Raw genomic sequence first — 10,234 nt, 5'->3', positions numbered from 1 at the left:
CAGGGGTGTCATGCTGCAGACATGTAGCATTAGGTCCGACCCAGTCACATTATCCTGACACCATGCTGAACAGTCCTAACACTAACCTCTTAATGCTGAGCACCAAGTGAGGCAGCTGCATGTACCATTTTTAAAAATAAGTCTTGGTATGACTTGTATCGGCAGTAATCAGCATCCTTAGTGTCAAACTATTCCTTAAGCAGAGCCAGTTATGAATACTTTCTCCCAACTAGCCAGCAACTATTAATGGAATGGCCCGCTGACATTTTAAAATGATTGTCTATTTTAAAACAATGCAGTTAGTGAAACAGCCTTCCACAATAAATAATAACACTCAATAAAAGATATAAATGTAGTAAACGTAGTCACAGCAACCTATTTAATAGTATGGAAGTGATTAATAACATCCAGATTTAAAGTTTAATTGCTGTTCAGTAACAAATCATTGACAAAACTTATATTTCAGAATTCTTCATTTTTGGGGGGAGGTCAGAGTTTAAGTTGTGTTGGAATTTGGATTTCATGATCGATCATCAGTTTTGCCAACCAGTAGAAGATAAGTAAGCTCACAATAGGACTAGCTTATTTTTTCCTACATTTCTTCACCAGTAAGTTGCTTGGTATTTCAACCAAATTTGGCATGCAGCTTTATGTTGTGAAGACTTTGAATGAGTTTGGCTTCCAGTGTTCCCTAATCATTTACAGGTATTATGGTCAAGACCTAAAATGAGTTTGGTTTCCAGTGTTCCTTTAATAATTTACTTGTGTTATGTTCAAGACCTAAAATGAGTTTGGTTTCCAGTGTTCCCTTAATCATTTACAGGATTTATGGTAAAGACCTAAAATGAGTTTAGCTTCCAGTGTTCCCTTAATCATTTACAGGTGTTATGTTCAAGACCTAAAATGAGTTTGGCTTCCAGTGTTCCCTTAATAATTTACTTGTGTTATGTTCAAGACCTAAAATGAGTTTGGCTTCCAGTGTTCCCTTAATCATTTACAGGTGTTATGTTCAAGGCCTAAAATGAGTTTAGCTTCCAGTGTTCCCTTAATCATTTACTTGTGTTATGGTCAAGACCTAAAATGAGTTTGGCTTCCAGTGTTCCCTTAATCACTTACTTGTGTTATGTTCAAGACCTAAAATGAGTTTGGCTTCCAGTGTTCCCTTAATAATTTACTTGTGTTCTGTTCAAGACCTAAAATGAGTTTGGCTTCCAGTGTTCCCTTAATCATTTACATTAGTTATGGTCAAGACCTAAAATGAGTTTGGCTTCCAGTGTTCCCTTAATAATTTACTTGTGTTATGTTCAAGACCTAAAATGAGTTTGGCTTCCAGTGTTCCCTTAATAATTTGCTTGTGTTTTGTTCAAGACCTAAAATGAGTTTGGCTTCCAGTGTTCCCTTGCATCATTTACAGGTGTTATGGTCAAGACCTAAAATGAGTTTGGCTTCCAGTGTTTTTATTTTATTTCTAGCACTCATCACATCATTTACAGGAGTTATGGCCCTGATTGGCTGGCCTCCTAACAATGTTTGTACATAATAAATTTACTTACAGTAGCTTGATTTCAAGCAAATTTGTCATGCAGCTTTGTTGATACCTTGAATACGTTTATTTATCAGCATTCCCTGTCATTTATGCAAAATATGACCAAGTCTCCTGACCTTACTTTGTTAACATAACTTTACTAAGGATTGTTGGATTTCAACTAGATTTGGTATGGATCTTTAATGACTTGATTTCAAATTTCCATGCCATCATTTACAAAAGCTATGTCTCTTCATGACTTGTCCTACCAAACTTGTGTTTTTGCAGTTTTCAGGATCTCAGACAAGTTTAATTTTAATACATCTACTTCTCATGAGATTATAGAATTGTTAATCAGTTGCATTTTATCAGGATCATCTACGGTTTCGTAAAAAACAAATTCTGCATTTTAAAATCCTTAAACTCTTGCACGAGTTTGATTGCTGTTGTATTATATCATAATTTAGTAGAGTTATGTCCCATTATTGTTATATACATCTAAGTTCTTCTGTTTAAGGCCCTTTGTGATCCATCCATTGTTAGTGGCTCAAGTTATTCAAATAGTCCGAAGCTCATAATAGCTATATATAAAAAATGCAGAACTGAATGCTAAACCAATACTCGAGTAAACTGATTCACTGGAACAGCACTTGATAACAGTGACTTACTTTAGCTTGACAGACTGAACACCATTCAGTGTAAATCTGTCCATGAAATCTTGCTACTTATCAAGTAAAGTTATACATGTCATGAACAAGAACTCCATTACCCTGAAGAATGAGAATTTTTTGAATGACTTTTTATGTGTACATCAATGTAGAAATGCTCACTGTATTATGTTTTCCAACTGTGACTGACAGAGTTTTACCATTGTCTTTCTGTCTGTACTTTTAATCTATTCATCTGTCCATCTGTCTTTTACAGATTGGTCAGGTTGTACATTTTGATTAGTTTCAAGCATTGTATTTGGGCACCATCAATCCGTTTCAAGTCTCCTTTACCCATTTTTCATGCCCTTGAGAGAATGGCTTCTAGTATTTGGGTTGTCTATGAGTGTGTGTCTGTATAGATGTGAGGTATTTTGTAAATGAAGATAATTCTGATTACAGTTTTTTTCTAGCACCTGTAGCTCTGTATTATATTCCAAATATGATTCACTTCATGTTTAGAATAAACTATCATCACATACTACACTTTCTCTCAGTTTTTCTTCTGCCTCTGGGTTATGTTACTGAATGTGGACATGGGGTGCAAGAATTTTAATTGGGACACATTTTGGTTTTAGTTATTTTCTTCATACATTTCTGTAACTGTAACCACATAACCTCTTCATGCCCTGTTTGGAATCTGGGCATCTAGAACCAAATATATGACACATTTGGTTAAATTTATGTATCACTTACATTTCACTAATCCTCTGACCTATGTCACTTTGTATTTGAAATGTTTACCTTCCTCTCCTTACCACACCCACCCATTGGTCAGGGCCATAGTGTTATTATGATGGACTTCTTTTGGTTAGTTGTAAATTCATCTCTTATATTTGATTGAATTTGTTATTCAGTTTATTAAGGTTATGTCCTGGATGAGGCCACGAGCTGCAGGATTAGGACACTTTCTTGTTCATTTTGCGGAGCCTACATTAATTGGAAGTAAAACATAGTTGTCACTTATCTACTGGAGGCATCAGCAGTTTATGGTTATCTTTTCAAGTTTTCATTTCAGGGTCCCACTCTGTTGGGAAATTCAGAAACAGTTGGAGGAAGGAATAGGTTTGCTCCTGTCTGGGCAAAACCATAAATTTTTGCAAATATTAGTCAAACTTGGAGTGGAAAAATAAAATATTTTCAACCACCACTTGATGATAGAAAAATATGCAGTTGAGTTGTACATCAGTTAATTATCTGTAAAATGTATTGATTTCTTGTTAGATTGTTGTAGGTTGCAGAACTTGTCAGTCAGTTTAGACGATGATCTGGAAATTTGTAAAGATCATTGTCAGAGGTCTCAGAGTATTACATTACAATAATATTCTTCTTTTAAAGTGTGTAATGCGGTGTTGATTTGTTCTTTATTCTGATCTGAAATTTCTCCTTCAGATATGTTCCCCAATCACATTACATTAGTAATGTTTTCTTGCTACCTGATGAATCCATGCCTATTTAAGATAGACAGGGCAGTAACTCTTGCCCATTACCCAATAGTGTTGCTGGTCAAGTAGCAGGTGATCGGGCGTTGTGACCAATTGGTGGGCACTGATTCCCTGATTGACCAAGGAATTGAATTGTGGTTGGTGACTATCTGGAATACTGACTGCTTGATTGACCAGTGTGACTGGTAGCCAAGTGTACTTGTGATGGAGTGTGTAATTCCATACATGTAATCTTTTAGCCGTGGGCTGATTTTGGGGTTTGTAATACCCAGTGTTTTGGGATTGTAAAGATATTTTGTATGATATCTGTCCCTTTGTTTTCATCATTTTACTATTTGAGTAAAATACCTCATTTGTCACTATTTGAGTGAATTCATTTTTACTGTTTGAGCAAAACACATTATTCTTTTTGTCATGTGAAATTACTGTGAATCATTCACCTATGTCCTTGCACTGTGTAAGGTCATTTATTTTTATTTTCATTTGTTGCATTATTAGGTTCGTGCGGATCTTATACATGCACATATTAATCATAATTCTTTTCTCATTCAAGTCATTCATCATTAAACATTGTATTACCATTGAAGTCATAAATCCAAAATCCAACCCAGTTATCTTGTTACATTTGTCACCTTTTGGGACTTCATCTTTTAAGACCCCTTTCTCCACCATGCTATTGTTGATGTTATACAAGGTCATTATGAGTTAGTGTGCCTTGACTTTCTTTGCTTTCTGTCTCTGTTACAGAGTTCTTATTAGTGAAATTCTAAATTTCTGCTTGATATTTCTGCTTAGTTTATTTGTTTTTCATGCTGTTTTGATAGAATTATGGTTTTGTTATTAACGAAGCATTGTACATAAACTCATAACATAGATTTCTGATACAACACTTTCACTTCTCTGCTAGTTACAACATTGTTTTAGTAACTCAGTAATTTCAAATGCATTCCTTTCATATTTTGTTTTTGTGCTGTTTCAGCAGAATGTTATTTAAATGGTATATATGCAACAACAGAGCATGACTCTTGTTTTGTTTACACTTAGTATACACTGTCTGTGATATGTATCGTCATAGAGGAAGTCTGGGTGACTATTTTAGCTAGTTTTATAAAATCGGTCTCTCCGGTCCCATTCCGCAACCACCCTTGTAAATTATTTATTCCATATATTAGTTAGCACACGTCTCTCGTAAAGGGTATTCTGATTGGTCAAAGGTTTAAATTCATCCAATGAATCTTCATGTAATGGAAACTGATGGCAATGGAAAGAAGAAACACGCTTGCAAAACTTGGTGTCCCAAGTTGTTGCGAGAGACCATGACATGAAAAGTTTAGATAAAGGTTTAAAAAACATATGGAAATGGGAACGGCTGGAGTGAAAAGTTGACGGAAATTTAGTTGGTCAGTTTATAAGACAACTGAACACTACAGGACTGGCATTTTGTGACTTCTGCAAGAAAGATCTGAATTATGGTAATCGTGGCTGGAAGAGTTTGGAACAGCACCTACAAAAGAAGCTGCATACAGAAAAATTGAAGCTCAGAAGGCATCAGGAAAAAGTGCAGTTAATTACTATAAGAAGAAAGATTTCTTGCATGAGAGAACAGATGTATTTCTCTGTCAGAATATGTGCACTGCATGTTGCCAATACAAGCACCTGCTTGAAAGGAGAAACGCTGTCATTGAGAAGGAAAGAAACAATTGCACATTGAGCCAAAAAAGTCAGTCAAAAAGGAAGGCTAAAGAAATTTTTGCCAAAGCAGCAAAAAGAGCTTGATGAGCATGTCAACAGGTTGTGCTCTTTGGAGAAAGAGACAAGTGAACGTATGGGATTATTTGTATTTAGTTGATGTACTTAGGTGTTTATTTTACAGGTTTGTTATGAAAAGAGAGAATTATAATATATTTCCTGCAAAAATTGACAAATTATTGTGACTTCAATTATGATGTGAACACTGACATGCACATGAAATAACTTCAGCATCAGTAGTATTGGAGAACAAATTCAATTCACTATAAATATTGTGAAATTATTGATGTCAAGTTGAACATTATTGGGAAGTTTATTAGTTTTTAAAATGATTATTTTGGTTTATTTTATCATCATAAGTTGCACCAGGAGTAGCTTTTTTATGAGTGTAAAATGCATTTTTGGCCGCAGGCCTTCAGCTTCCTGGATCCGGGGAAGCTGCCCCTCAAGACCCTGTTGGGGGAGGACCCCCAAACCCTCCTTAACAATTTTTCAGCTTTTTTTATGGAAGACCAAAATCATGTCTGTAGTTAGTCACATACTAATTTGCTAATCTATGCTTTGTTTTCTCTTCTTGTGTTGTTCTAGGAGAAATGTTTACTAAATACATGAAATGCACATTCGTAGCAATAGTTCATTTGGCATTGAAGGGAAGGAAAGATGGAATAAATCAAGGAAGACAACCTACAGTACATTGTTCGCGATACTGACTCATTGGGGAGTATTCCCAATCTTAGTCAGCCCAATGGGCACAAGTCTTCCCTCATATCCAAGCAAGGCCTTCAGGCCTGCAAGTGCATGGGGTTTATGCCAGATCCATTGATCCAATTCTAACATCACTGCTGCTTGAGTGCTTAGATCCAGTATTGCCTTCACTAACTGATATTAATACCGCTCTCTCATCAGGGGAATTCCCATCATTTTTCAAAACAGCCATTGTAAAGCCTCTGCTGAAGATACCAACACTAGAATAACTATTTAAAGAACTACCACCCAGCTTCAAATGTCCCATTCATATCAAAATCTTAGAAACGGTTGTTCTATCCCAGCTTGTATCTCATCTGAATTCAAACAGTCTTTTTAGCAATGTACAATCTGCATATCGCCCTTGCCACAGTTCTGAAACTACTCTTCTAAAAGTAGTTAATGACATTCTCTCTGTTTTGGATAGCGGAAAGATTACAGTCCTCACCCTCCTTGATTTGTCTGCAGCATTTGACACAATAGACCATGATATATTACTTCACTGTCTCCAGCATGTATTTGGCACTGATGATACAACCTTACTGTGGTTCAAGTCCTACTTGGTCAACAGGACACAAATTGTGTTTGCAAATGGAATACACTCCAGCCCAGTTGATCTATTTTGTGGTGTTCCACAGGGGTCAGTTCTTGGACCTGTTCTCTTTATTCTATACACTGAGTCACTCTCAAGTGTCATAGATCATCATCCAGTGTCTCACCAATTGTACGCTGATGACACCCAAATATATGAATCTAGCCACCCAACTGAAGTTGATGCTACCATCCAAGGTGTAGAGAGGTGCATTTCTGATGTGAAATCATGGATGACATGTAACAAGCTGCAGATGAATGATGATAAAACTGAGGCCATTCTGATCAAACACAAAGACTTTCTCATTCACATCCTTTACCTCAAACAATAAATATCAGCAACACCAACATTAAATTCACACAATCAGTATGAAACCTAGGTGTTACTCTGGACAGTACTCTCACATTGCACCAACATGTCATGAACATGTGCAAGGCTGCATATCTTGAACTGAGACGCATCAGCTCCATTCACAAATTAGTTTCAGTTGATGCCACTAAAACACTTGTGTGTTCATTAGTAATTTCAAGACTGGACTATTGTAACTCAATTCTGTCTGATTCATTTCAGTATCTACTCCAAAAAGTTCAAAACACAACTGCTCAGATCATACATAGAGTACCATGATCAGAGCACACCTCCCCACTGCTCTCTATCCTACACTGGCTATCCATTCGATCTAGAATCAAACACAAAATTTGTTTTCTGTGCTACGTTTCACTGACGGACTCTAGTCCAACATACCTATCTGACCTCACCCATGTGTACACACCAGCAAGATACTTACGCTCCTCATCTGACAATCGTATACTCATTATTCCCACTATGAAAACAAAGTCATATGGACAGCGTTCCTTTGCATACCAGGGCCCAGCAACGTGGAATGAATTGCCCACTGAACTTAGACACAAAGACACAGTGATCACATTAAAGAGTGCTCTCAAAACTCACTTATTTTGACTGCAAGAACAAACTTTAAGACCTAATAATGTTTCCTAATTTAAATATTCTCAGCATGTTTTTTCTATGTTTTCTAATTTCATGGTGTTTGTATTTGTAATCATCATTACATATGTTTTTTATCTTATAGGTGTTGTCTAATGTTATAAAGCACTTAGAGCTTCTAAAGATTAGATGCTATACAAAGTCCTCATTATTATTATTATTATCCAACTCTTTGATGCTGCCATATTGTTACCAGCCCTTCCGACACCACTGACAGTCCAGGCATCCCAGCATGGGGACCTTTTCATTGAAATGGTCCAGTCCTATATCTCATGTCTGAACATGGCCTTTGGGCATGTAAGTCAGGGCGCATGGGGTTCATGCCAGATCCATTGGATCCATCTTTGAATACTACCATACCAGCTGTCCAGCTGACACTGCAAGTCCAGCTATCCCAGCATGGGGACCTTTTTGTTGAAATGGTCCAACCAGATAGTTTATATGGGGACCTTAGTGATAGATCCATCTATCTAGCCATGCCATCGGCATCTTGTCACTACTAGAGATATTCATTGAGAAATCTGTCCATTGAGCCAAGCCTTTGGAGTGGTTGGTACTGATGGTTGCTGGACCATCTCATATATTGCCATCACCTGGGCTCATTATATACTGTTCACACCAGCAGGCAGTGCCAGCTCTGTCAGACTTTAGATTATTCACTGTCTACCCTCAAGGGAGAGCTAGTGACATTGCCAAATATGACCTACAGTAGTCATTGTTTCCACCCGGCATGGCTTATATAGAGCTACAAGCTGACCCAGATGAGGACCTGGCGCACAGTGGATGTCATTAGAGGCCAGCAAGCCAATCTTATTCAGATCTGACTATGGAGTGGACTGAATTTCAAACTGGCATTGATGAAATCTATCAGGTGTTGGCCATTTTGGAATGCTCTCTACCCCTACCACTACCCAGGATTACAAAGTCAAGGCATCAATTTTTGGGGAGGAGGAAGAGATGCTGTTTTTCAGGTTCCTTCCACAATCAGCAAAGATTAAAGAGATTAATGACCAGCTTTTGGGTCTGAATGGCAACCCGGGCAGCTCTAAGGCATTCTTCTTGGAAAGCCAGGTTCCAGTGACTTCCTCTTCTCACTGGTATCAGATGTACTCCATTACCTTTAATATGGACCTTCTGGCTCTTGACAGGAATTTGGCAGCTGTCCACATGTCAGCTCCATTGTACTACAAAGTGGATAAAAATGTGTACCACACCACGTCCAAGCTGGTTCAGAACATCGTGGCAACATCCTCTATGTTAGATTAGGCCTCAATGGCAATCTTCTGGCTTGCAGAATAATCCAACAATAGCCATGCCTGGGATGCAGTGGCCAGGATTGCTCGGGTCCTTAACTGAGCAGCTCACCATACAGTGGCCAATGCCTTGATGGCTTTGGCCAATATAGACCTAATCTGATGGGACATGTCTTTGGTCAGCATTGCTTAAACCGCGCCATGCTTTTTGGAGGATGAATCAATGAAGGCATGTAGCTCAGGAACTGCCCCTCCAACTTGCTGCTCCCCCACACAAGTCTTTGGACCCTCTCAGCTCACGCCAGTGTGAAGGGATGCTCAGTGGCCCTGAGACAGGATTTCTTCAGTCAGATATCCACCAATACTGGTCCCAACCACATGCTAGAAGATCACAGCCTAGCCAACATAGGTCATAATCATACAGAGGCAGGAAAAAACAAACTTTCTCTGCCTTCAAGCCTCCAATCTGAAAGCATTGACGTACTCTCCCCACCAGCTGCAGGCAGACTATCCATGGGTGGCTGACTCCTGTTTAAAAAATGGAATCTGTCCTGGGTTTTAACATGGCTTAATTTGAGTAAATTCGAGCCTCTAGCTCACACTTCGCTAAAGTATCTATCATACAAGACATGTTTCCTGATAGCTTTATCCTCTTCATGTAGGGTAAGTGAGCTATATGCCCTTTCTGTTGACTCAGACTATCTTCAGTTCAGATCAGATGGTTCAGAGGTCCTCTTGACACAACCAGGCCTTGTAGCTATAAACAGGTTACTGTCTGTTGGTAACCAGAGTCATCATTCACTCACTTTCCCATAGACAGGTCAAGAGCAGCAGTCATACAAGATCCTGATTGTGCTCTCAAGCACTACTTGAAATGCACAGAGACAAGTCATGGCACACGCAAACACATCTTCCTTCCAGTGAAAGCTGGAAAACAGGATATCACACCTCAAGCCCTTGCTTTGTGGCTGAAGTGGTTATATGCTTGGTGTACTCTGAGATCTCACAAGACCAGAGCCACCTCATGAAGATTCGAGCCATCTCTGCAAGCCTCACATTCGAGCTTCAGGTATCGATTTGAGATATAATGGAGTTTTTATCTTAGAGATTTAGTGTGGCAGATGCAAACCTTGGATCTGGTCAAGCCAGTGGCAGCAGCACAGATGGCCACGAGACCCAACTAAATCAGTCAACACAGCCTGTTAACTTCACTG

The 10,234-nt window shown here is 38.4% G+C and overlaps 1 protein-coding gene across 1 annotated transcript in view; it reads right to left on the bottom strand.

The window, feature by feature from the left end:
- Positions 1-9,363: 9,363 nt before the first annotated feature.
- The window catches only part of LOC149797387 (sodium/glucose cotransporter 4-like), a 45,199-nt gene continuing 44,328 nt past the window's right edge, over positions 9,364-10,234 (bottom strand). The window contains exon 9 of the mRNA XM_089960752.1: positions 9,364-9,548. Within this exon, the coding sequence (XP_089816878.1) occupies positions 9,364-9,548 (185 nt within the window). The remainder of the gene's footprint in view (positions 9,549-10,234) is intronic.

This window comes from Sinohyriopsis cumingii, chromosome 6 (assembly GCF_028554795.1).
Source record: "Sinohyriopsis cumingii isolate HCF-2022 chromosome 6, ASM2855479v2, whole genome shotgun sequence".
NCBI classification, from domain to species: domain Eukaryota; kingdom Metazoa; phylum Mollusca; class Bivalvia; order Unionida; family Unionidae; genus Sinohyriopsis; species Sinohyriopsis cumingii.
This window is presented reverse-complemented; position numbering and strand designations above follow the sequence as displayed.